This window comes from Mus musculus, chromosome 1, assembly GCF_000001635.26.
Source record: "Mus musculus strain C57BL/6J chromosome 1, GRCm38.p6 C57BL/6J".
Taxonomy (NCBI): Eukaryota; Metazoa; Chordata; class Mammalia; order Rodentia; family Muridae; genus Mus; species Mus musculus.
The window spans coordinates 65158616-65186593 of record NC_000067.6 but is presented as its reverse complement, the minus strand read 5'-3'; the positions used below and the strand labels follow the sequence as shown (position 1 = coordinate 65186593).

Below are 27978 nucleotides of genomic sequence, written 5' to 3'. Positions count from 1 at the left end.
CTTTTCTCCGCCCTCTAGACCTTCCGATCAGATGTTCAGGCTGAAAGAATCCAACCCAGAGAGTATCGTTCTAGACCCCCCCCCCCCTCCCCCCAGAGGACTTAACGCTGCCTCAGCCATCCTGAAGGAAGCGGGGAGGACGGTGCATGTGAGCATCACGCGCGCCAGGCATTAGACGCCAGCCAGTCGCTGTTACCGTATGTGTTCAACAACGTGAGCACATATAATTTAGGACCGCTCTCAGAGCTCTCTTGGACCGACTTCTACCTGTGTAGTCCAGAGTGAAGAGGTAGTTAATTAGCTTTCAGGATCCTTTCAGGACTCCGCTAACACCAACTATGTGTCTTTGAACAAATCGCTTGTTTCTCTAGGCCTCACACCTCTGGTGGGTAAAGGAGGGTTAATTATAGCTGCGTTTACTCCCTGTTGTTTTACTGTTGTTGTTTTTGTTGTTAATGTTTTTGGTGGTCTTGTTTGAGGATTAGGTAGAACTGTGCATGAAAGGCAGTTGGCACAGAATCTGACTCAAGTGAGGTTGAATATAGCTTTTTTTAATTCGGGTTTTGTGTTGCAGATAAGAGTTATCAAGCCCTGACTTGCTCAGCTTAGTATTAACATGACCCGTTATTTTTGTCCTGCTAACAGGGCTGTGCCGTTAAAAGTAGAAAACAAGCTAAAACCCGCTTACTGAAAGCGTAGGGCTTTGCAGGGGAGCATTGAAAGGAATCTGAAGGTTGGTGATATTCTGAGAATTCTTTTCTTCTAAAACTTTGGCATTTCCCACCCAGCTTTGGTTTTTTGTTTGTTTGATTTGTTTCAACGTTGGAAATTACCATCAAAACCTGAAGCTAGGGGACGCTGCAACTCCTGGTCACCATCCTTAACTGGCTCTTGGATCTTGTCCTCAGCGTCCTCTGACCGCATTGGTCTTCATTACTACTGTGCCTCTCTCCACTCTCCACTCTAACTGTCATCTATACAAATCAAAACACCGGGCTACCTTGGGTACTATCTATCCTTAACCTAACCACCTCCACCACCAACCACGTCCCTCACACATATCCCTGGGGGCTTGCAATGTCTCTTCAAACAAACCTTTCCCAATAACTCCTTCCTTGGCCCATAAACATACACAAGCATCTTCCCTAAGAAGAAGAAAAAAAAATCTTTTCTTAAATTAGCCCAACAGACCCTAATATTCCATAAACGTACAATAAATTATAAAATAGACCAAGAGAACACAATAGATAATCCAGCAGAGAGGATAGCAAGATACAGAAGAAACTCTATGTACAGAAACACCCGATCAACTAACACTTTTTAAAAGATATAGTGGGCTGAGCGGGTGCCAGAGGAGCATAGGGGGACGGCCAGGGGGTCAGATTCCTCTGAAACTGGAGATATAGGAGGTCGTGAGCCCCCAAATGTGGGTGCTAGGAATCAAACTTGGGTCCTCTGCAAAAGCAGTATATGCCCTTAACATTGAGCCATCTCTCCAGCTCCTCAGCTAACATTTTATGAGTCATTAATTGGACAAGTCCTCGTTCTCTGCGCCAGTCACTGGCCACATAGGTACCGTGCTAAAGGTAAAGCTGTGGCCATAACACAGTCCATGTTCCCCAGAAGTTTGCACTTCCGTGCCTACATTAGCATGAAGTTTAATTTCTGTGGGAAAATTGACTTCTCTTTTAGGAAAAGAAATTAGTTTGGGTTCTTACCTCATCCTAGACATCAAAAATTAATCCCAGGTGTATTTTATCTGTAGAGACATTTTGTGCGTACCTGTAACTATTCTTTCCCAGAACTTCCATCCAAGCACTTCTATGATACTTGCTGGGCTTGGGTGCACTATGGTACTGTGCTCACGTGCTTATAATACTTTACTGAGAATTCGTAGCCTTTCCCTCTCTTTATATTGGTTAGTATCAATATAATTTTTCTCAGTAATGCCCCAATTCAACACTGTCACTATTCAGTCTCTAAAAGTTGTCACTATTCTTTAAAAGTTGTCACTATTCTCTAAAAGTTGCCCCTGATTTGGCCAGTGGAAGCATCTCATGAAAACCCTGGGTATTGTTGCCAGGATCCATGACTTTCTGAACATTTGCTTTCTGTTTCCTATTTTCCCCTCTTACCTCTGCTCCCCAACCCCTAAAAACTACCACTCTGCTCTTTTTCTTTCTAACTTAACATTTTTAAAACTCTACACTTGAGACCTTACAGGGCTTTTATTTCTGGCGTATTTCACTTCCTATAGGCTCCTCCAGGTTCAGTATGTTGCCACAAAGGATAAAATTTCCTTGTTTTTAAATTTATATTTGTTCTAATGTTCAAAGTCAAGTAAATATTCTCTACTATCCCATAGATCATCTCTTCAAAGTTGTTTTTCTCGCTTTCCAGAGCACTTTATTTTGATAACATCCTATTTGTCTGTTTTGCTTTTTTTTTTTTTTTTTTTTTTTTTTTTTTTTTTTTTGCCTAAGCTTTTGGGTTAAACAAAATAAAAATAAAAGTCAAAAAATAAATAAAAAAAAATAAAATAAGAAAAACAAAAGTCACTGCTCAGGGCAATGTCATGGGTTTTTTTGCTTGTGTTTTCTTCTACTAATTTGTACTTTTTAGGTGTTAAATTTAGATATTTAATTCAATTTGAGTTAATTTTAAATGTAGTGTGAAATATCAATCTAATTTCCTTCGTGCACTGTGGGTATTCAGTTTTTCCCATAACATTCATTAAACAGACTATCCTTTCCCTCAGGGTTTTTCTGAATAGTAAGTCTATCATAAGTGGATTTATTCCTGCTCTTTTCTTTCTATTCTGTGGTCTATGTCTACTTTTGTGCTGAGACCATGCTGTATTGATGAACATAGCTTTGTACTATTTGGAATCTTTAGTTTTTCGGACTACTCTTTTAGTAGTCCTACAAATTATAGAATTGCCTCTTTTTCTAGATTTCTGCTTTTTAAAGCTGGGAAGCATTATTAGGGGAGCAGGTGATTTGAGACAATGTCTATGTACCCAAAGTTGTCCTCAAACCAGAGAGTCTCCTGCCTCACCTCCTGAGTGCCGGGTTTGCAGGACTGAAACACTACACTCAATTCATTTTTGGTTTCTTGAGACAGGGTTTCTTTGTGCAGTCTTTGCTGTCTTGGACTAGCTTTGTAGACCAGGCCAGCCCCTAATTCTAAGCATTTTCATTTTGTAGTATTACAAGTGAGATTGTTTTCTTGATCTCTTCTGAGGAGTTCTCTGTTATAGAAAAAAAGGACTATTTACCGTTTTTGTGTTGCTGTTAGAGAAAAAAAGGACTATTGACCGTGTTTGTGTTTTGACCTTGTTTTTGTTGTGACCTTTTGTGTGTTTGTGTTGGTTGCATGGCACACAATGCTACTGAGTTTCAGTACTTCCCAGAGGTTTTAGGTCACACATTTAGGATTTTTCTGATCTGAGATCATATCACCTACAGGCAGGGCCTCTTAACTTCTTCCTCTCCCATCTGGATAGTGTCTATGCCTTTCTTTGTCTTATAGTGTGTTGAGACAAGGCAAGAGTGAGCACCTTCGCCTGATGAGACACAGAGGCTTTCCGTTTTCACAAATAACTCATTACAGCAGACCTGTGGGGTACAATCCTGACATATTGAAAGCACATATTTACTGTCTGGCCTAGTGGACTAACTTCCAACATTTCCTGTCCAGTGCCGCTAATCAATTGACTGTCTAAGAAATTATGGTTTCATTTGGTATATAATGCAAACGCTGTTTTTGGTTGGTTTTTTTGGTGTGGTGATGGTGGTGGTGGTGACAATGGTAGTAGTGGTGGTAGATTGTTTTTGTTTGTTTGTTTACTGTAAGACTAATTTCTAGCTAGACTCTAATGAAATTATCACTCTTTCGCACTGCATGTGAAAGTATAAGTAGATATATGTTTCAGCAAAATGATTTGGTGGCTCTAACAAGCACTTTGAAAATGTTTATACTCCAGTTCCACTAGTTCCACTAATCTAGCATTCAGAATTGATAAAGAGCATTTTTACCAAGCAAGATAAAGATGGATTTTTCATTATTATTGATGCGATGAGGAAATAAAAGAAGAAACAACCAAAGCAAATGATTCCAAAGTAACAGGATCTGACCCACTCTGCTCAAGTTAAATGGCCTGCAAGTATGCCAGATGACAGAAACTAGCAATCATCGGCATTTGTTCTATAGCTAAGTATAATCCAGGCCTGTACCCAACACTTGGCATGTGGCGGCAAGAACACCAGAAGTTCTAGGCCAGCCTCTGCTACATAACAAGTTCAAGGTTAACCTGGACCACATGAGACAATCTTTATTAAAAAGTGCTTTCTTCACAGTGTTGTCCCCCTTCTAAAGCCATGTCAGTCCCCTTCAGCAGGGCTCCTGATCAGAGTGACCGTAGGCTCATCCTACTGAAAGTGCATCCATGAGCTCTTCCCACTCTTCTTTCCAGGCTCTGTCTTTTTCTTACCGTTCTACAGTACTTCTTCTGTACTTGAAAACTTTCTGGGCTTCCATCACAGCAGACTCTGTAATTCTCCTACCCTAGTTCTGCATTCTCTTTGGGGGTAGGAGGCTCTAATCTTCCACCTGACCCTTAAAGATTCAAACATGCCTCCAGGGTTCTGCTAGTAGGCTATTCTTCAGTACTTCTGGACGATCTCATCACCATCTTCAGTGCTATCACTAAACACACACTAAAGAAACCCATGTTTTGGTCCCCAGCCCCATCATTTCTTCTGAGCTCAGATGTATGTGGCTAGCGCCTCCTGGACAACCCCATTTTCCTGTCCCACAAGCATTCACCTTAAACAGTCCTAGAGCTAAACTCATTATCTTGGTCATCCAACTCATGATCCTATCCCTTCCTGTAGAAGAGTGTCTGTCACTCAAAAACCAAGTGCAACCGTTATCTTTGCTGTTCTCCTGCTGGTAATCGTAACTGGTAAGTAATGATGACGTCATTTCACTTCCCTTCATTGTCTTTATTTGCACTTATTTTGTGTGTGTCTGTGCATGCACCTATATACGTATGCAATCCACACCACATGTGTGGAGGGCAGAGGACAACTTGCAGGAGTCAGTTCTCTCTTACCTTATGGGTACTGGGGATTGAATTTAGAATATCTGCTTTGGAGGAAAATACCTTGACCTACTGAACCTCTGCCCTCGTTTTCTTTTTTGTGTGTTTTTACCTTTCCAGATCATCAAAACGAACATAAAGTAGCATTGGAATCTCATGGGAATTCCATCATCTGGCTGAGTGTCTCATAGGCAAGCAGATGCTAACAGACATTTTCTGACCCAGGCTCCCATTGATGTTTACAGTAGTGTTCCTACTAGACCTTATTTAAATATTTAGACACTTTTATTGAGTAAATGAAAAAAAAAGATAGCAAATCATAAGCATGCAAATGCAGTGAGCGACATGAATATGAGCAGTGAATGTCATATTCACATTTTTAAGAGAAATGTAATCTTCAACCAAACACCAGTTGTTAAGTCTCATTGTTACTAATAGTGGTGATGTACTGCTTTGTGAGGCTAGAGAGGTGGCTCAGGAGGATCAAAGCACTTGCCTTGTGACCTTCTGACCTGTTTGGTCTCCAAAGCCTACAAATCTCAAGACTGTCCTTGGGCTTCCACATCCTTGCCATGGCATGCACATTTCCACACTCACATATTAGACATCAATAATGATTTTTTTAATGTTTTGTAATTTTTCCAGTCATTTAGTCTATAAGTTTATTATTTTACGATTCTACGAGACCTTCTGCGTGAGAATATGAATGGTTTTACCTATATATTTATTTGAGTATAGGCTATTGTTTGTTCTTGATTTTGAAATGGGGTTTGACCAGACCGGAGCTCGTTATGTAGACAAGGCTAGCCTGGATCTTGTGGCAATCCTCCTGCTTCTGCCTCCCAAGTGTAGGGAATACAAACATGCACCACTACACCTGGCTTATTTTGTAATAATTTAATTCAATACCAAGCATCTACAAATATTCTCTTTCAGTGATCTATCAGCTCGTGCACTTGACATATCAGCCCTTGAAAACGGGATTCCAGATGGAGACATGCACATAAGTGCCATATGTCCTATCTCAGTGTCTCAGATAGTCAATCCATGCTTAGCACATATTTAGAACTTGGTTGAAGATGCTTATATTTAAATTCACCATGGCTCTGTATTCCTATGCATTCTTCTTACTTTTGCCATCACCTATAGTCAATACTTCTTATTGTGTTTTATTCTTCGTTTCTTGAATTTATTCTAAAATGCTTTCTGGAACAAGAATGGCTATGAATACTTACTTTTAGTAATATAAACAATATGTGCCTGATGGTAGTAAGTAACGTTTTTTAAAGTGATTTAAAGTGAGATTAGAGGTGAAAGTATAAACTCACACACTCTCTAATCATTTTATAGGAATAAACGGAGGTCACAGCTAATACCCAGTTAATCAACATTAACAGCTGACACCACGTATGAGTCCTTTTCCACATAGCGCCCTCTAGCGTCCAAAATGAATCTTACTAACTGCCGTGAATTCATAACTTTTCAACACAATGCTGGTTGTTTTAAAAGTCCATGAAGCGTTGAATCTTGACCAATCAAGGATGACCTATTGTCCTACAAGTCATAATGTTCTCCTTTTCAAGACTAAGGAATACAGACAGAAAAATCTCTGGAAAGATTGGAATACGTTTAACCCATTCTTAGAATTCTAAGATTTATATCGTGTATCTCTAGTGCAGCTTCATCGCAACCCAGAAAATAAACCTCACTGTCTTCCATGACAAATGGTGAGTGAAGCTTATTTATAAACAGCAACAGTTGGGAATACGGATCATTGGTAGTGGAGGGAATTATTGGGGTGGAATGGTGAAGCTCTGTAAAAGCCTCAGCATGAGAATATGAATGGTTTTACTCATATATGTATTTGTGTGTAGGGTATTGTTTGTTCTTGATTTTGAAATGGAAAATGCGCTCTGTTTTAGCTTTTGCATTAAGGTAGAATCTGTAGTCCTCACACGCCTTTAAGAAACCTCAAATGCACATTCTTCAAAGGGCACAGTCCAGCTCTAAGAGGCATCCGGAGACTCCAGGAAGGGATCCAGTCTAGGGAGGGCTCCCTCTTTTGTACCTTTTGCAGAGAACCTGGATACTCAACGCTGGGATTCCTAGATTGTTGCGGAGCCCAGAACACTCGGTCTCGGCGCTTCCGATAGCCTGTCAGTAGGTGGCGTCCTCGCTCCTCAACTGCAGGGTGTTCCCGAGGAATCTCCGCGGCGTGGCAGTCCCATCCCCCACCGGGAACAGCGGACCGCTGCATCCCAGACTTAATCTCAATCTATGCCTCGGCCCACCCCACAAAGTCGGAGGCGGCGAATGGCGTCGTGGAGGGGGCGGGGCTTCGGGAGGTGGGCTGAGGGGGTGGGGCCTGGGAGGAGACAAAGCCGGGAAGAGTTAAACAGCCTTGACCCTGCCGCTGGGCTTCCGAGCGAAGGTTGTGGCAGATGCTGATCTAACTGGGGCCGGCTTATTACAGCTTGTGTGTACGCGCGGGTGTGAGCCGGTGAGTAGCTGGGGCGCCTCCGGCTGCAAGCGGGCGCTCCTTCCCCTCCCTACAGGTGCCCCAAGGCTTAGAGCGGCAGCCGCCGCCCCTTACTATTAAACTATTCCGTTGAAAGCTGGAGTGAGAAAAAAGGAAGAAACCCCAGGTCTTGGCTGTGCAGAGATGAACTCAGTGGCAAGGCCCTGGTGCACTCAGGGACGCTTCCAGAGTTTGGGCGTAGAGAAGGGAAATGGGAGTAGCAGAGTGCTGCTTGCCTATCTGTATAGAAGGGCGCTTCCGAGGTTGGGATCGCTTTGGGAGGCGAGGACGTTGCAAGCAGTGACAAGTGGCAAGGCACCCGCGGAGGAGAATTTAGCTTTGAGGTGGACGCACAGAACTCTTGAGTGTTGGGTGTAAAAGGACTAGGCAGGAAAGCTGGTTGCAGAAAGGGTGTAAGCCAGGAATTTAGGCGTGTACTCCCTTCAAGGTTCAGGGGTGGGACCTGCCTTGTGGTCGGAGAAGAGCTAATGAGAGTGCAAGAGAGGGAGGGGATGAAGGTAGGCGGAGCCTCCAGCTTCAGTCTGTAGTGTTTGCTTAGCCACTTGGGGGCGCCCTGGGGTCTCGATTCCAGATGCAGCCATCTCAGTGGACCTCGTATTTAAAAGGTCCTGGCAGTGCTGAGAGGAGGGGCTGGTGTGGGGATCTGGAAGGAGGAACCGAGTCAGCTTCATTAGCAGAGCTTGCACAACGCCCACATGGATATCTCCTGTCTCAGTGTCACCCGAGGTCGAGCAAACCCGAGACCTGCAAAAAGCCAAAGAGCCGGGCGCTCACTCTAGGACTCACCGTCCTGTGGTGTGAGCGTGTGTGCGCACCAATATTTGTACTCCTGTGACCTTTATTTGGAAGGCTCCTGCCCTTTGCCCCTCTGGATACACTCAAGCACTGTACTTTAAACCAGATAAACTGGGCTGTAAGGCTGATATTAAATACAAATCCTCCTGGCAGGGGTATTTGTATGTTAAGACTTTCTGTTCCGGATCTTGCTTTGTTTTAGGAGATAAATTGAAAGGACACTTGTTTAAGTCATCAAAATTGAGAGGCCTTGTTATAATTGCAAGTCCGTTCACCATCAAGATAAGAATTAGCAATTTTGCCCTCTAATCTGATATCTTTAATGTGACCACATTGTATAGTTAGTTGGGCGTTAGTGCAAGTGTAGGCACTGGGAAAAGAGAGAAGCAGGAATTTTTCGACAATATACTGCAACTACTTCCTTAGAGTCCCCACATGTTTTGCAACTTGAACTTGGCTGGAAAACAAAAAGATCGGCTCAAGATAGAAACTTGAGATTTATGGAAGTAAAATTAAGTATGGCAAAGGGTTCCTATTGCTTAACTAGTCTATTATGTTTGTTTTCTGGAATTGCACAGGCTGTCAGATTGGAAACTGGCTGCCTTCAGACTATGTAAATAAGCTGGTAGCTATTAGGCTTGGATCAAACTTTCCTTTAAAAGTTGGGGTTGGGTGGGATCAGAAAATGTGAGACCCAAGAAGTCAGGGAATCTAGGGGTACCTAAAGCCCATACATGCCATGGAAATCAAATCCAGAAGTGTGATAGTAGTTACAATACAGCTTCACTTCTTTAATTAACAAGTGCTAAAAAAAAAAAAAAAAAACTAAATAGATAAAGGGAAGGAAATCTGACGTTTATCATTCATTGGTGAATTCTGAGATATAAAAAGATTACATCAGAGTATATACACACCAAGAAGGAAATAACAAAGCAAATAAAAAAGTTCAGACATTCCCGGCATTGTGATATTTTATTAGCTGTATTTGCCATCGCAGAAAAATAGCCTAGTCATAACTGTTGTGTAATGCCGTGTAGGAACATGACCGTGAGAGTGCAGTATCAAAACTGAGATAAGTTAGCTGTCTCTCTAAAGTATGGCCATGGTGAAAATGGAATTAATTATGAACTCTGTGATCTACTGCAAGTTAATCTTTAAGTTGTATCTCATGGGTGGTATTGGTTCACCCACACCAGCTTGTTGATTTCTTTTAACTGGCTTCCAGAAACTTCCCTGGTGATGGACTCAGGGTACAAATTCAATACTAGAAATAGGATGCTAGAAATGCAAATCTCAGACATAAAAATGGGATTTGAGAGTTGGGAAATATTCCTGACTTCTTGTGAGGTGCTGAGACCTACTGTCTAATAATCATTTCCCTTTAAAAAAAAATTAAGGATCAAATTAGTTTCAAGACAGCTTTAGGTTGTTATCTAATTGCTTTAAAGTCTTTCTGTTCCTCAGCTATAACATTGATCTATATGCCACTGCATTTCTGGAAAGAAAGTTCCCAATATAGTGTCACTTGTGTGACAGAACAGGGCACTTGTTGCCTAGGGAAATGCAACACACGTAGCCCATACAGGGATCCTATGACAGGACAAAGTAGAGACACCACCAAAATCCAACTTGGTGAACCAATAAGTACTGTTGGGATTACTTTACCCGAATATGGGTAAGGAGCAAAAATGGCTCTGCATCACCTCACCCCAGCATGGGTGAGAACTCACAAAAGCTGGGAACCCGGTGCAGACTACACAGCCTGCTGGCAGCTCAAGGGTTGGAGACTGTCCTTTCCAGGTGGCCGGCCTGGGTCGGGTCTTCTCCAGTCTAAGAGTCTCAACTTTTATTGTTTACTCTGTCAGGGTGGGGCCTATCAACTCTGTTCAGTTTCAGAGACATCCTGAAACTATATTTTTAGTTCTTTACCTGCCTGTTTAAAGAGCTTAGTGTAGGATAGAATGCTTCAATTACAGAGGAAATGGTTACACAACCGTTCCTATAAGGAATAGACACTCTCAGAGGTTCAGGGACCCTTTGCCTCCTGAATACAAGCATGTTATTCTTTAAGCCTTGAAGTTTCTCTTTTTCCAAGCAGTCATCTTTGACCTTTATTGGAATCAGATAAATTAATACTTTTGGTTTGTTTTGAGACAGGGTTTCTAGTGTAGCTCTGGCTGTCCTGGAACTTGCTCTGTAGACCAGGTTGGTCTCAAACTCAGATCCACTTGCCTGGCATGCACCATCACTGCCTGGCAAATACTTTTTAAAGTGATGGCCTTCCTAGAACAATGTAGTGTCCCATCATACAAACAGCAGCTCTTGCCCCTGAAAAGCCAAGGGATAAGCCTGTGTACTAGGAAGGGGCCTTTCTGTCTCCTGATTTCTCTATCTGAGAAATCACTTTAGTAATATTTATTCATCTCTAAGATAACAGATCTGCTCTTGTAATGGTTGAGATAATGATTGCATTATTAAGGGTGTGTTTCAGGGTCACGTTCCCCTACACTTTAGCCAGATGGCCTTGGTAAGGCTCTCAAGAGGTAAAATAATTTCTTACAGAGTCATCTTATAGTCCTGATTCAGAAGCAGCAGGAAAAGAATTGTAGCTGTGTCTTGCACAGAGAAGTTCTCAGTTGTGTTGGTAAATGTAATTGTGATGATCTAAATAACTGTGCTATTATAAATTGTTCTTTTTTAATAGTCACCAATTCATTGATACATTGTTTCTACTTTATAACGTGACAAGGTACAAACCTTTTCTTTCTTTTTTTTTTTTTAAATTAGGGTTATTGAAGTAAAAATGTCCAGAAAAATCCAAGGAGGTTCTGTGGTGGAGATGCAAGGAGATGAAATGACACGAATCATTTGGGAATTGATTAAGGAAAAACTTATTCTTCCCTATGTGGAACTGGATCTGCATAGGTAAATAAATTAATTGTTCTTCTCTGTAGCTAGCAAACTCAGAAACAATTGTTATCTCAAATTGTACCTGGCATTGTTTTTTTTTTTTTTTTTTACATATAAAAATACCTGTGTTTGTGATTAAAGGTTTTAAATTTTTTGTTGTTATCTGGGTTGGGTTTTTGAATTTTCTTTGAGACATAGAGACTTGCCTTGTAGCTAAGATTGACCTTGAACTCACAAAAGTCCTCCTGCCTCAGCTTCTCAAATGCTAGGACAACAGTCATATACCACAATTCTTAGCCAAAGCTTATTTTTTATCTTAAATATATGCAGGTGAATCTGTTTTTTGAATTTGTGTGTGTGTGTGTGTGTGTGTGTGTGTGTGTGTGTGTGTGCGCGCGCGCGCGTGCTCCCGCGCAGGGACATTCCACAGCACACATCCTGCAGCACACATCCCACAGTGGTGATCAGGGCAACCAGCTGATGGAAGTGGATTCTCCCCTTCTACCACGTGGTCGCAATGGATCGAGCTATCAACCTCAGATCATCAGGCTTAGGAGCAAGAATCCTCCTCCATTGAGCCATTGCCCCTCAGCCCTCAGGGAGTCTTCTATTTTAGCCTACTATTAGAAAAAGTGGGCTTGCCATTATTTCAAAGTTAAGCCCTATAAAAGAAACGTAGTGAATTTTGAGGCATGTCTTTGCCCTGTGAATGTCTTCGCACATCAGCTGTCTAGAGCAGTCGGTGTATTACTTGTGGAAGGAAAAAAATAGGGGACAAAAGGTGACCTAAATGCTGAGAACTCCTGATTGTCCTTCCCAGCTGGCTCTTCTGTGTCCACTGAGTCAGTGGGCGGGGCTTTCCTTTTCCTCCTGCATCTTCTGTTCTCTTCATGCTACTTGCCAGAGTACACGCACACACACACACACACACACACACACACACACACACACACACACACACTCCCCGAGCAGCAGCTCCCTAGGAGTCCTGTGTGCCTTCACCCTGTGTTTGCTGGGTTAAGAGGCAGATTAGGAAGTAGGTTATTTATTCTCTCCCTTTTTCCTGGTGTTTGTTTTTCCTTTTTCCCTTTTTTTTTCTTTTTGTTTTTGTTTCTTGTTTTTTTGTAACCATGTCCTGGAACTCGCTCTGTAGGCCAGGCTGGTCTTGAACTGAGAGACCCACCTGCCTCTGCCTCCAAGTGCTGGTACTAAAGGTGTGTTTCACCACCTACTGACCTGTCTGCTCCTGGTGGTTTTCATAAGCTTGCTCCTTGCCCTTTTGCACATTTGAACTAATTAGAGATGCTTTTTTTTAAATGGTGAAGTGGTCAAAGGCTGGCATGGTATAATGTTGAGCAATATATTTAAGGCAAACTATTGATGTCTGCCTTTGCCTTGGCCCAGAATCACTCTGTACACATCCTATTGCTAAGTTGGGTACAGATATTTAGTTCACGTTATGTCATTAGCTACCTTTTGATTGTGTAAATCTATGCTGCTGCTACTGTCTATATTATAGTCAAAATAAGATCAATATTGTAGTTGCCTAAGACCCCCTAAGCATAGAGGAATGACGGGGGGGGGGGGGGCATTTTAGTAACTTTTCGTTCAGAACTTTGCATGGCAATAAGTGAACCTACACCCCACCTCACCCCCAACACACACACAGCATGGAGACAGGGATTGCTTTCAGAGTTTTTAATTTTAAGTTAGGCTACATGTGTGTATTTGTGCAGTGTGAATACCTGGTACCTGGAGAGTCAGGCAAAAGGCATCAGAATTCCTAAAAGGGAGTTACTCAGGTCCTCTGCAAGAGCAGCAAGTGCTCTTAACAACTGAGCCATCTCCCCAGACCTTCTTTTTGGTCTTGGTTTGGTTATTGTTTTGTTTTGTTGTTTTGAGACAGGACCTCACCATGTCTCCCTGGTTAGCTTGGACCAAGCTGACCTGGAGGCCATGCTCCAGTTAAATGCTTAGAGACACTTATCTGGAAGCAAAATTTCTTTATTTCTCTCTCTCTCTCTCTCTCTCTCTCTCTCTCTCTCTGTGTGTGTGTGTGTGTGTGTGTGTGTGTGTGTGTGTGTGTGTGTGTGTATGTGTGTGTGTTGGTGTGTTGCACATGGCTATACATATAGGTCATAGGACAACCTTGGGGTATCTGTTTTCCTTGGGGTATCTTTTTTTGAGTCAGCCCTTTCACTGGCTTGGAATCCACCAAGTAAACTCAGCTGACCGGCCAGCAAGCCCTAGGATCCAGAATCCTCCTTACTCTGAGATTGCAAATGCATAAACGTATCTGGTGGGTTTTTTATGACCAGCCCTTTTCTGTCTTTGAAGGTGGATTCTGAACTCAGATGGGACTGAACTCAGGTCCTCATGCTTGCACAACAAGCACTTCGGTGACTGCTCTCTCTCTCCCCGACCTGCATTAGGCATGTTAAAGGAGAGCCCTTGTGGCTCATGCCAGTAATCCCAGCTCTTAGAGAGCTAAGGCAAAGGCTTGCTGTGAGTTCCAAGCTAGCCTAGACTGCAGTGTGAGACCCTGTGCCTAGGAAGAAATAAGTACCTGACTCTAGGCTTTGAAAGGCTCAGACAGATTTGCAGTTGGATTCTCCTGAGAAAAGGCTCCTATAGCATGGAAAATGTTGTCCACATTCCCTGTGGAGTTGAGATTGTTATATCTATAGATATTCAGCATTCCCTAGGCACAAAGGACAAGAAAGTGCGTGGCTCTGTTATGTGCATATGAATTCTCTAAAGCTGAAGCAGAAAATAGTTTTGTTTGGAAACACAAAGCCCCTCTCCCTGTGTTTGCACCAGCGGTTGGGATAGGTCAGGACAGGAAGACAAACCCTGAGAAGAGAAAGGCAGCTTAGTTATTAGCTAGTGTGGAGAGCTGAGGCTTTCCTGTAAGGCCATGGAGAGCAAAGTAAATCGCTTAGTGATTTTGTGTATGTTTAAGATGTTTAAGGATTTTGTGTATGTTTAAGGTATTTTTTTTTTTTTTTTGGCTGGGGAGTATCTGGTTTGGTTTTTGTTTTGTGTTTTGGTTTGTTTGTTTGTTTGTTTGTTTTCTGGCTTTTTCAAAACAGCTGTGGGTGTCTGAGTATGTCTGTGTGTGAGTAGCCCTGGCTGCCCTGGAACTTGCTCTGTAACTCAGGCTGGCCTCACACTCAAGAGATTTTCCCCCTGCCTCTGCCTTCCAAGTGCTGAGATTAAAGAAAAGGTGTGCACCAGCACCTCCCAACTTGTATTACTTTTAGTAAACCATTATGTACTTAAGCTTTCCCATGATTTTCTATGCTCTGTGGACAGCCAGCATCCATTCATTCCTCTGTGAATAGTCTGGACCATGGGAGCTGTGCTAAATACTGTGTATACAAGATGGTTGGTGGATTCCATTGCTTATCCAATAAACTACAGGCTTGGTTCGAGAACAAAGAGACTTACCAAGATGTAGGGGAAGGTTCACCCTATGACTAACTGGCTCTAACAAAAGAGTTCTCAGCTCTTTTGGCACGGATCGGCAAGAGCTAACCTTCCCACCACTTGAGTACCAGAAATACAAACCAGCCCTTTAATCCTTTCACCTTACCGCCTCATTACTTACAGAGTATAAAACTTATGATGGGACAATAAGGTTGGACTTGGCTTTAATTTGTTTGCTAGTTGTGTGGACAGAAGCCAGGCCAAAGGGTTGCTCTGATCTGTTGCTGCCTTCAAATGGGGAAAACCAGGAGGCCATTTAGCAGACTGCATTGGCTTCTGCTTAGTTTCCTGATAAGCAGCTCTTCCCACCTGAGGGAGGCAGGCTGCAGCCTCCTAGTGTAGCTTCACCTTGTTTTTGCAGGCTAAGCACCCATGTTTTGTTTGATGCTAGAACTTGACATACGTAGATGTTTTGTGATCTTCACTTTGGTCCAGCAAGCTCTGCGTGCAGGTTGCAGCCTGTCAGTTTGTCTCCACGGTTGCCCTGACATCTCTCCTTCTCCAAGCTATGATTTAGGCATAGAGAATCGTGATGCCACCAATGACCAGGTCACCAAAGATGCTGCAGAGGCTATAAAGAAATACAACGTGGGCGTCAAGTGTGCTACCATCACCCCCGATGAGAAGAGGGTTGAAGAATTCAAGTTGAAACAAATGTGGAAATCCCCAAATGGCACCATCCGAAACATTCTGGGTGGCACTGTCTTCAGGGAAGCTATTATCTGCAAAAATATCCCCCGGCTAGTGACAGGCTGGGTAAAACCCATCATCATTGGCCGACATGCATATGGGGACCAAGTAAGTCATTTGAGTGAGCATAATTTGATTTTTTCCGTATTTATTTTTCACAGACCTTTAGCTCCAATATCTATGTTTGTTCTTTGGGCATCTACACCCTTAAGAGAGGTCCAACATATATTATGAATAAACTATAGATTTACATATGTTTAGGAAAGTGTAAAAATACAGATAAACTTTCAAATAAATACTCATCTTAACACATTTTCCCCAAATATCCTTTTGTTAAGTTATTCCATATGATATTGCCATTTTTGTATTAGTAAGACCATACGCTCAGATCAGTGGTTTTCAGTGCTGGTTGCGTGCTGGGATCCTTTCATGAGATGTTGCTGTTGGTGGTAATGGTGACGGTTTTATTGCATTGCTGCTTTGGTTTGTTTTGGGTTTTGTGTTTGTTTGTCTTTGTTTAGTTTCACTTCTAGTATTTGAGTCCCACCATAGAGCCAGTGAAATTTGGATTCTGTGAGGATCAGTTTCTTTTAAAAACCCCACCTGATTCTAATGTTCAGCCACATGAAGAACTGCCAGGTATTACATTAAGCTGATCACTTCGTGGATAAAGAGAAAGTCACCCAGTAGTTTCAATCAGAATGCTTGTGAAAGCATTCTGTACGGCTTGGAAGACAAATGTCATTCATTTCTGTACTGGTACAGTTAGTCTCATTGGTGAATTGGGCAGAAAAGTTGCCGACAACACAGATTACAAAGTCCTTAGAAACTGAGGTTTCAGGTTTTAATAGATAGTAGCTTATCTATCAAAAGGAGCCTTAAACAAAACGGAAGCCAGCTAACACCAAGAGGCTGCTATGGACTCATCCCTGGAAACCGTGGCCACAGCAGATGTCTCTGTTCCTGTGACAGGGTTACCGGCATGGTCCTTGATGTGTCCCATGGCTTTTGTTTCACCCTGCAGCTTTTGATAAGTCTTCATCCTGAGCATACTGCCTACTCAGTATTTTTTTTGTTTGTCCTTTTTATTGCTCAATTCTTGTTTCAGTCCCTTGAGGAGTGGATTCTATTTTCTTTTCATCTATTTTTTTTCTTTAAACTAGTGTGTTGACTCACGGTTTAATGTTCATAGATCTGTACAAAGTGTCTTAGGGAACATCGGTGCCTCAGCTGCCTTGGTAGAGAACTTTCGATGACAGCAGTGTTTGGTCTTTTCTGTTATCTGACCTTTTGCACACTGTGGTTAGGATTACTGTAAAGTGGCAGGTGCAGCTGGCACTGCCCATGTCCTGAAAAAGGTCCCGTGCAGCAGTGACCTGTGAGCACCTGGTGTGTCGGGGGCACATGTCTCCACTGTAGAGTGGCTCAGGCCCATCTTGGAGGTGTTAGTAACAGTGATCACCACAGAGGGAGACTGAACCCTGAAAATTTAACAGCACGTCACATCCCACGCCACTTGGCCAGGTGCATTCTTTCCTAGTTCCTTCATGAAAACCTGGTGCCAAAATCAGATGTGTTCAGCATTCGGCTTCTAGATTAGTGTCAGGACGTGACATAAGCTCTTCAGTCATCTTCAGCGGGAGAGCGATGCTGGCATCTATCTCACTCTACCTTTCCCTCTGTTGCCTCATTCTACCCGGCACCCCCCACGCCCATGTTGACATTTAAAACTTCTCCACCTGTGTCTGTCTTTACGCAGCTACAAGCTTCCTAAAGGGAAATGTCTGTGGTGGATAGTTTTGACTGCCATTTTAATAGTCTAGAATCACCTGAGAATGGAGTCTCAAGAAGGAATTGTCTTGATTTAGGTTGGCCTGTTGGCTTGTCTGTGAGGGAATTTTTTGAACCCAGTTAATCTAAGTGGGAAGGTCCTCCCAGAATGTGGGTGGCACCATTTCCCACCAACTGGGCCTTGGATTGGGTGAAAGAAAGAAAGCTGAGCATTAGCGTGTGTGTGCGTTGCTCTCCGTTCCTGACTGTGGTGGTGACATGGCCAGCTTCTGCGGCTGTGACTTCCCCACTGTGGTGGACTGTCATCACCTGGACCTGGCTGAAAGAAACCCTTTTTTTCCCAAATTGCTTCTGTTGGAGTGTTGTATCGCAGCAACAGAAACAAAGCTAAGACAGACAGAAGTTTATGATAGTCTCCATCCTCTCTGACTTAGTGCTCATAACGCTGCTGTCTATTCCACAGGCTTCTGATGAAGAAGATGTGCCATCTTCAACATGCACTGTTACCAACTAGTAGGCCTCCCTCATAGTGGGCCCCACCCACCCCAACCCTAGCTCTTAAAACCAAACAGCCTCAAGTTACACTGCTGGTGTTTGGCTCCAAAATCTATTTTTACCCCTTACAGTTTCTGGTGGGGTACTTTTCCTAATGTATGTTCCCCTCTTTACAGTACAGAGCAACTGATTTTGTTGTTCCTGGGCCTGGAAAAGTAGAGATAACCTACACACCAAAAGATGGAACTCAGAAGGTGACATACATGGTACATGACTTTGAAGGTAGGTGCAGTCTGCCCTGCTTCATGTCACTGTACAGATGCCTTGGGCTACTTTGTTACAATAGATTTATTTAACTTAGCTATGGCCAAGAGGTGGTGGGTGGCGTGTGCCTTTAATCCTAGCGCCTGTGAGGCAGAGGCAGTCAGATCTCTGTGAGTTTGAGGCCTCCATGGTCTACAAACTGAGATCCAGGACAGCTACACAGAGAAACCTTGTCTCAAAAAGTGAGAAGAAAAAGGGGTGGGGGGGTAGTTATGCAATTGCCTAAAAAGCCAACCTGAATCTTCACGTTTCTGAGGAACATCCAAGTCTAAAGGGTTGGGAGGGTGGTTTTGTGGATAAAGCACTTGAGCACTTGCCGCACAAAGTTTAGGACCTGAGTTTGAATCCCCAGAGCCCACATATAGGCTAAGCACAACTGTATGCCTAATATCAGGCTGGCTACCCTGGCCCACACAGTGGTTAGCAACATTAGACCCTGTCTTAAGCAAGATGGAAGACCCACTCCTGAGGTTGTCCTGACCTCCACACATTGTTTATGCACAGATGTGTGCATGTAATCACTCATACATAACACATGAATATCATCACACATACACCAATTTATCTTAAACTGTGTCCAAAATTTTAAGCATTCACACAAACAGGAAACCCAGGGCCTCCCCAGCTTTTGCATTTTTTGCCTCCTCTAAGTGATATTGTTTTCATAGATTCTGTGTCTTCATAGATTCATAGATTCTAGTTCTACCTGTTTAGTGTTTTTCACATTCTCAGCCAAGTTAGCTTGGGGCCTTGGCATGGATTCAGGTTCTGCTTTCAGTAATAACAGAGGTCAATTAATAAAAGAGTTGTGAAACACCAGTGATTACGTGTAGTGTAATTATTTACCCCAATTAACACAGGTGTGCTCAGTATACCCCCAGTGGTTAAAATGCAAATCTTTGTCCATTATGGATACCTAAGTTTAAAATGCATGCTGGGAACTGAAGAGATCACTCACTGGGCAGGGTACTCGCCATGCAAGCAAGAGCTGAAATCCTCAGATCCCACACACAAAGCCAAGCACAAAAAGCAAATGTTGGTGATCCCAGTGCCCCTACAGGGAGATGGGAAGCAGAGACAAGAGACTTTGGAAGCTCACAAACTAGCTAACCTGATGGATGCAGTAATGAGTAACACAGGAGATCCTGCCTACAGCAACAGAAGATGAAAGCTGAGATTGTCTTCTAGCCCACATGAGTGCCCTGGTACACAGCCAACACACACACACACAAACGCACGCCGTATATATGCACAGTTAAAAAATAAAGTACAGTCAAGCAGTAGTGGCACACGCCTTTAATCCCAGCACTCTGGAGGCAGAGACAGGGGGATCTCTGTGACTTTGAGGCCAGCCTGGTCTAGAGAGCAAGTTCCAGGACAGCCAACACTACAGAGAGACTCTGTCTCAAAAAATAATAATAATAAACAAAAATAAACAAACAAATTCCATGTTGGAACATGTTAAAGTGTGTTAAGAAGAGTTCCAACTTCCTTTCACATTCTTTTCTTTTTTTTAAAGATTTATTTTATATATATGAGTACACTGTAGCTGTCTTCAGACACACCAGAAGAGGGCATCAGATTCCATTATAGATGGTTATGAGCCACCATGTGGTTGCTGGGAATTGAACTCGGGACCTCTGGAAAGGCAATCAGTGCTCTTAACTCCAGCCCCTTCTTTCCCATTCTTGATTGTACTTCTAGTTCCCAGGGGTAGTTTTCCATGTTTTGATATCTTCAGGATCTTTTGTTGTTTTTGTTTTTGAGATAGGCAATCACTGTGTAGCCCTGGCTATCATAAAATTCATTCTGTAGATCAGGCTTGCCTCAAACTTACAGAGATCTACCTACCTCTGCTTCCCATGTGCTGGGATTAAAGATGTGCACCTCTGTGCCTGCAATTTTTGGAATCTTAAAGACCATATGATTTTCTTATTGCTGTAGCCCTTCTAAAAATACATTAAAACATCCTTATCTAAAACAAATGCTTCCCCTCTGTGCCTGTGCCATAGCCTGTTCAAGTTGGTAGTTCTGGAATTTCACAGTCCTGAGCCCGTGGTGGCAGCTGAGAAATTGGTCCTTGGGTCTTTATTATACATGGTTTTAGTCTTGCTATAAATACCATCCTCCTTACCTTTCTCCTCTTTGTCCTTGGTGACCTCCTCTCCACAGAAGGTGGTGGTGTTGCCATGGGCATGTACAACCAGGATAAGTCAATTGAAGACTTTGCACACAGTTCCTTCCAAATGGCTCTGTCCAAGGGCTGGCCTTTGTATCTCAGCACCAAGAACACTATTCTGAAGAAGTATGATGGGCGTTTCAAAGACATCTTCCAGGAGATCTATGACAAGTAACTATGGCCCTTACTCCCTTTTCTGTTTTCAAGTAAGAATTGCAGGCATTTAGGATGTAGCCCCTGGGGCAGACTGAATGAGCCACAGCACTGCCCTGAAATTGGGTAATGGCAAATCTGAGATTTAGCAGGGCTGAAAGGAAACTACTCTGAGGTGCTCTTAGAAGGTAAATGTGTTCCTAAATAAGGGCCATGTGTTTTCTTTTCTTGGTAGGGACAGGGCTATTCAGTGTTTGAATAAAGTAGCCCATTTATGTTGAAAAGTGCCAATGTTTTGAAAGTGTGTGTTTCTGAAGCCCGCCCAGTTTATTTTTCTTAAGACCTTTGCTTGAATTGAAAGGTCTGCTTTAAGAGGTTCTGTTATTTGTATGTAACAGTTCTCATTTCGGCCACACAGGAGGCATGCTTGGGTCCGCTCCTAACATGGCATAACTCCCAGTTAGGGCAAGTGTTCAGATGGGAGCTGAGAAATGAAAGGAGACCTTTGCTGAAGTTTGGAGAGTCCTCTTCCTATGGCCCATCTGTTCCAAGCTTGGGCACTGTGACATTTTTAAAATAAATTGAATCACAAAATCTGATCATTATTAAAAATGTAGGAAGCAAAGAAATATGTGGGGGAATCTGTTTTTTCTCGCATAATTCTTAGACCTTCATTCGTAAGAGAGAATAGTCTTATGAGAGATGGCCACTTTGAGGGTCTAGGATAGGAATCTAAGCATTTGTCTGTCCCAAATTTGTGCTGTATCTACTAACAATAATGTTTCCTGTCCTTTTGGAGAGTTGCAAATGGTATCTCTGATAAAACTAATTCTATTTTATTCTTGTTTTCTCTTGTTCGTTTGCTTGTTTTAGGAAATACAAGTCCCAGTTTGAAGCTCAGAAGATCTGCTATGAACACAGGCTCATAGATGACATGGTGGCCCAAGCTATGAAGTCCGAGGGAGGCTTCATCTGGGCCTGTAAGAATTACGATGGGGATGTGCAGTCAGACTCAGTCGCCCAAGGTAAATATAAACAAATGGCCAGAGGACTACTTAGAGGAAGCACATGCCGGCTGGCAGCGAGGATATTCCACAAAGGGCTCTGGTGTGAGAAGGGACTTTTGTTTCTTTTTTGTTGTTGTTGTTTTTAAGACTTCATTGTGTACATTAGTGCTTTGACTGCATGTATGTCTGTGGAAGTGCCAGGTCCCCGAAAGTTGGAGCTATAAACAGTTGTGAGCTGCCATCTGGGTGCTGGGAATTGAACCGGAGTCCTTGGGAAGAGCAGCGCTCTTAGCTGTTAGTCATCTCTCCAGCCCAGCCATACAAGGGAATGTCTTAATCCTTGTCTCTTAATGAACCGTTAACAGCACAAGAGGCCTGGTGGCACTCTTAGGTGCCTAGACAAGTGAATCACACTCCTCCTAGGAAAGTAGCTTTACTCAGTCACACAGAAAGTTCTTCAGTGATTTGCCCTTCTTGGCTCCAGCCTTATCAATGGTAACACAACTCAGCCCTTTACCCCAGATGAAGTTTCAGAGCTCCCAGTGGGTAGCTAAAGCCATATCCGAACACTCAATTCCCCTATCCTCATAGCTCATGAGGCCAGGTGTGGGGGTGCACACCTTAACCAGGAGACAGAAGCAAATGGCTTTCTTTGATTTCCAAGGCCAGCATGGTCTACATAATGAGTTCGAGGACAGCCAGGGACATGTAGGAAAGTTCTGTCTGAAACAAACAAAAGAATGTAGAGAAAAACCAAAAAGAAGTTATAAAGTGAAGGACCCCAGCACCAAGGACGGGGTTCTCCAAGAGGTCATTCATCAGGCAACGAGTCCTAAGTGTGCTCCTCCTGCCAACCTTGAAGGCTGTTCTGATGCTCTATAAAACATATGCTTTGCACTTAGCTTCCAGCACAAAGGAAGTGTGCAAAGCCCAATGCTGTTTACAGAAATTTCAAGAAACGGGTGGTTTTGCCATGTAAAACTCCCTGACTTCCACACCAGATTGCCCTTTGGTTTCAGGTTTGCACAAGGGAAGTCCGAGAACCGGAATCTCCCCAGATGAGTGTTTGTGTTAGTTTCAATTATGTTTACTTTCCCACAGGAGGTACTGCTTTTGCTCTTTGAAAGTTGAGAATCTCTAATCAGTTTGAAAATCAGTAGACCAGACCAACAGAAGATAACATTAGTATCATATACAGTGGTTACACAACTTTCTGTCTCTCTAAAATCTCATGCATTTATGCTGAGTGAAACAGTCCTTTGTAGTGACACCCTGGTAGATAAAACAACAACAATAACAAACAAACAAACAAACAAACAAAAAAAAAACGGCGGACGTCATCAGAGTTCTGGGGAAGATACACAAAGCCATTCTAAAGCCTTGTGTAGCTAGGCATGTGCTGTATCGTGAACTAAATCCCCACACCCATTGTTGTTAACTGTCCTGTCGAAGTGCAATAAACACTGTCAGCCTAGGTCCTGCGCAGGCCAAAAGCCCATACATTACGAGACCTCAGAGAGCCAATCAGATTGCAAGGCAGCTTCCCTCTCCTGGAGAGGCACAACTGTTGTGTACTCAATTATGTTCTCAGTTTGACAGTGGCACCAGCTAGTGTCGTGGTAGATACATTGGGTAGGAGCCATGAAGCTACAGAGTGGAGTGGAGTGGAGCATAGATCAGACCCACAGTGAGGGACGTCGTCCCTCACCAGTCACTGCATCTGAAGCCTTGGGGGCTGCACAGGTACTGGAGAGAGCCACTGCTCCCACACAGAGGCATCTTTGCTTTTTAAATGCATTCTCTCTGTTTACCAGTTTCAACATAAGGAGCTGCTGTTAAATCAACTGAATAGATTTAGACTGGTACAGTTAGGCGGCGGGAAGAGGAATCTCAATTCCTCAGGAGCACACTGCGGACCTGTTGCCAAATAATGAGCTCTTTGGGGAGCGCATCCTTGGTGGTTAGGAGTTACCCCTTTTACTCCTTGCCAGAATACCTTGGTTCTCTTTTTACAGAGATATGACGATAGGAAAATTAAGTGACTTTCTACCTTTGTGTGAAGTTTTGTTTTGTTTTAATCACTTACAAATGCATAAAATAAGGAGGGAAAGATTGATTTCACTAAAGTCAAAGATGACAGAAACAATATGGGCTGGTAAAATGGCTCAGCACGCAAAGGCATCTACCACCAAGCATGGTGAATGGAGTTCAGGTTCCAAGATCCACACAGTGGAAGGATAAAAGTGACTCTCAAAAGTTGTCCTCTGATCTCCACACATACATGGGCTCAGATGTGACACATACACACATACCAAATACATAATAATAATAATAATAATAATAATAATAATAAACCTAATGTGGCCAAAAATAAAATAAAATAAAACAATCTTCTTGGTGTCAGACCAAAAAAAAAAAGTAGCCTGCTTATAACCTCTTTATTATAATTTATCATCAGCTTCATTAGGGGGTCATGGGAGAGTAAAGAAAATGGAAGTGCTTTGCAGTTGAGTAAAGAATGCATGAAAAGGAAAAACAGTTGCATGGACTTAAAAGTGACAGTAGGGTTTGCTGGATAGGGACTGCAGAAAAGAGCAAGGGAAAGCAAGTAGGCTGTTCCTACATCCACCCACCCACCCCATCCTGCTTTAAAGCTGCCTTTTCATCTCCATCTCAGCAAGGGTGAGTGAGCCACAGGAGGGCAGCAGATAACTCACTTCATTCTCCAGAGCCAAGGGGCATTCTGCACAGAGCTAGAGTGGGTTCTTACTTGATAGGAAGTTCTGTTCTAAGGGATATAAGTATGCAAGCACATAGTCATGATTATGTGTGTATTCCTCTAATCCCGCAGCAACTCAGCCAGGCAAGTGCTTTGATTACCTAACTTTACAGGCAGGGAAACTGAGTCATGGGAGCAATGAAGCCTCAGAAGTAGAATGGAGGATAGGTCACCCCCTAACACAAAGTAGATGCTCGGGAGAGAATAATAGCCTTTCCAGGCAGTTTGATTCAAACTCGAAGCTGGGGCCCTGCATTCTGAAGAGCATTGTGGATGCTTGTATGCACTTGTGTTCATTTTATTTATCGTAACCTGTCAACATCAAGTCGCTTACTCTCATCTCTAGAGCAGGGCTGTTCATGCAGTTGGACCCAACACTTCATGCTCTGCACTTATAGGTTATGGCTCCCTTGGCATGATGACCAGTGTGCTGATTTGTCCAGATGGTAAGACGGTAGAAGCAGAGGCTGCCCATGGCACTGTCACACGTCACTACCGCATGTACCAGAAAGGGCAAGAGACGTCCACCAACCCCATTGGTAAGATAGTATCTACTTTACTGATTTCCAGCCAGAGAACTCTTCAAAGCCAATCTCAAAGGAACTGAGACGCGTACCTTTGCTCCTCATAGACTCCTACAAAATCATTACTTTGTTTTATTTGGAGGGTGGGTGATGAGACAACGTCTATGTACCCTAGGCTAGCCTAAACCTTTTATATGTAGCATAGGCTAGCCTTAACAGTGTAGTAATCTTCCTGTTTCTGCTTCCCATGTGCTGGGTTAATGGGTGTATGCTATAATTAGGAGCGATTTTAATGTCCTTTAAAATGCAGAAGATCAATATTGTATTTTGTTGAAAAACAGAGAGGAGCATTTTCAAAAGCATTTTCCTTTACCCCAGGAGCAATGAGGTGTCACTTAAGGTCAAATAGTTAAATCTCTCTTAACAGAGCTTCAGATGAAATATTTCCAACCATCCTAAAACTCATCCATAATTCATAACCCCTAATGATGCCCATCATCTAAACAAAACCTGCCCCATCTCTAGAAAGAGTGAAACACTAGGAATCCCCATACCTGGAGTGATTTGAAATAGTGATTTCTTTGTTTGTTTTCTTTCCTTAGCTTCCATTTTTGCCTGGTCCCGAGGGTTAGCCCACAGAGCAAAGCTTGATAACAATACTGAGCTCAGCTTCTTCGCAAAGGCTTTGGAAGACGTCTGCATTGAGACCATTGAGGCTGGCTTTATGACTAAGGACTTGGCTGCTTGCATTAAAGGCTTACCCAAGTAAGTGTAAGATGCCCTGCACTCTGTGGTCAAATCACTCCTCATTGACATTATGTGAGCTGTTTGTCTTTTCTGGGGTCAGCACACACTATGTGTGTAGTGTGTGGTATCAGGTAGACCACCTATTCAGCTCTGTGAAAATCATCTTTGTACAACCACACACTTCCACATTTGTCACTGTAGCAGGAAAGTAGCCATAGATCATAAAGAAATGCATAGGTACAGTGGCGTGCCAATCAAACTCCTGTGTAGAGAACTGGGCTATAGCTAGATTTGGATTATGAGCTGGGCTCTAAATTTGCTGGTTTCTGACCTAGTGTGCAGTTGTTAAAATGAAAGAGTCCTATTTAATTTTTTTTTTTTAAATGAGAGGGCAGGAGTGATGACTTATGTTTGAGAACACTTACTGCTCTTGCAGAGGACATGAGTTGGGTTCCCAGCACCCAGGTTGAATGGCTCACAACCACCTATAAGTGTAACTGCAGGGCTTCTGACATAGGTAGCTACACTGATGTGCAAACAGACACACACAGAGAGACACAGACACGCATGTAACTTAGTTAAAATAAATCTTTAGAGAAAATTGACACTGAAGGACACTTGTTTTCTTTAACTTCCCATTGAGTAAACAGCCTAAGTATGAGTAGAAGCAATCCAGATGGGGTAGCCCCTCCCTAAAGTACCTACCAGTGTCCCTGTGGTGCCAGGACTTGTTTGAGGACCTGGGAGCCAGTGTCCTAGCTAGATCAACTGTTACTCAGAATCCACTCTCAAGGAGAAATTATAAAGTCAGCCCCAAAACCATAAACACATGACAACAAAAATGGACTCATCAGGTTATGCTTGCATGTTTGTGCCTACATATACATACGTATGTAACAATAATAAATGGGGAAGAAGACTATGGATTAGAGAGTGGAGGGGCATGGAAAGAGCTGGGACTTGAGAATGAAGAGAGGGAAGGACCAGAGGAAAGTAATGTAATTATATTTCAATTAAAATGTACAAAAGTTTAAAATTTTAAACAAAACAAACAAAAAATGAACTCTTACTTAAATGTAAATTAATACCATTTCCCCACCAGTACACCTCAGAGATCTGTTACAGTCGGTTTACTACACGTTTCTTAGATTTCCAGCAAAGATACATTTGCAACATCAGCACAGTGGTTTTGAAACCTACTCTTCGGGCATTTATTAACAAACTTTAAGTGGAATGGTTTCAGTAACATTGGCATTAGCCTGACCTAAAGCTCCTGGTAGTTCAGAGCCGTACAGCAGGGTCTCCTGTGAATGTGTGCACATGAGACCCCACTGCAGGCTACCCTGAGCACAGGCAGCACCAGGAACCTCAGTCATGGCCCACAGATTTGTAGCTTTTTAACATTAATGAGTTCTCTTCTAGAAGTGTGAGTAGCATTACTGTGATTTGTTTTTAATTACCTCCTGCCTTGTCAGAGAAAAAACTAAATTTCTTTCTTTTTTCTCCCACCAGTGTACAACGTTCTGACTACTTGAATACATTTGAGTTTATGGACAAACTTGGAGAAAACTTGAAGGCCAAATTAGCTCAGGCCAAACTTTAAGGTCAAACCTGGGCTTAGAATGAGTCTTTGCGGTAACTAGGTCCACAGGTTTACGTATTTTTTTTTTTTTTTTAGTAACACTCAAGATTAAAAACAAAAATCATTTTGTAATTTGTTTAGAAGACAAAGTTGAACTTTTATATATGTTTACAGTCTTTTTTCTTTTTCATACAGTTATTGCCACCTTAATGAATGTGGTGGGGAAATTTTTTTAATTGTATTTTATTGTGTAGTAGCAGTGTAGGAATTATGTTAGTACCTGTTCACAATTAACTGTCATGTTTTCTCATGCTCTAATGTAAATGACCAAAATCAGAAGTGCTCCAAGGGTGAACAATAGCTACAGTATGGTTCCCCATAAGGGGAAAAGAGAAACTCACTTCCCCTGTTGTCCATGAGTGTGAACACTGGGGCCTTTGTACGCAAATGTTGTACTGTGTGTGGGAGAGCTATACAGTAAGCTCACATAAGACTGGAACAGATAGGATGTGTGTAGCTAAAATGCATGGCAGACGTGTTTATAAAGAGCATGTATGTGTCCAATATACTAGTTATATTTTAAGACCACTGGAGAATTCCAAGTCTAGAATAAATGCAGACTGGAGGATTCTGCTCTTTGATTTCTCTTCTCCTGTGACCCAGCCTAAGTATTATCCTACCCCAAGCAGTACATTTCACCCATGGGCAATAATGGGAGCTGTACCGTTTGGATTTCTGCTGACCTGCTGCATTTCTTTTATATAAATGTGACTTTTTTTTCCCAGAAGTTGATATTAAACACTATTCCAGTCTAGTCCTTCTAAACTGTTAATTTTAATTAAAATGAAGTACTAATGACTCTTCTTTGAA

At 42.6% G+C, this 27978-nt stretch overlaps 1 protein-coding gene across 2 annotated transcripts; it reads left to right on the top strand.

Moving 5' to 3' along the window:
- The first annotated feature begins 114 nt into the window (after positions 1-114).
- Idh1 (isocitrate dehydrogenase 1 (NADP+), soluble) lies at positions 115-27978 on the top strand. Of its 2 annotated transcripts, none has more exons than NM_001111320.1 (9): positions 115-289; positions 11226-11363; positions 15344-15635; positions 17990-18095; positions 20310-20487; positions 21343-21494; positions 24654-24794; positions 25382-25544; positions 27039-27978. In NM_001111320.1, the coding sequence occupies exons 2-9, from the start codon at positions 11242-11244 to the stop codon at positions 27127-27129; spliced, it is 1245 nt and encodes a 414-aa protein (NP_001104790.1). In that variant the 5' UTR covers positions 115-289; positions 11226-11241; the 3' UTR covers positions 27130-27978. The 2 variants fall into 2 exon arrangements, with proteins under 2 accessions (NP_001104790.1, NP_034627.3); NM_010497.3 differs by lacking the exon at positions 115-289 and adding an exon at positions 7452-7604.

Excerpts from the sequence above, each read along its gene's own strand:
- Idh1 (NM_001111320.1), top strand. The coding sequence starts at position 11,242 with ATGTCCAGAAAAATCCAAGGAGGTTCTGTGGTGGAGATGCAAGGAGAT. Across the intron at positions 15,636-17,989 it reads GACATGCATATGGGGACCAA|TACAGAGCAACTGATTTTGT; the intron begins GTAAGTCATTTG and ends CCCTCTTTACAG. Across the intron at positions 18,096-20,309 it reads CATGGTACATGACTTTGAAG|AAGGTGGTGGTGTTGCCATG; the intron begins GTAGGTGCAGTC and ends TCCTCTCCACAG.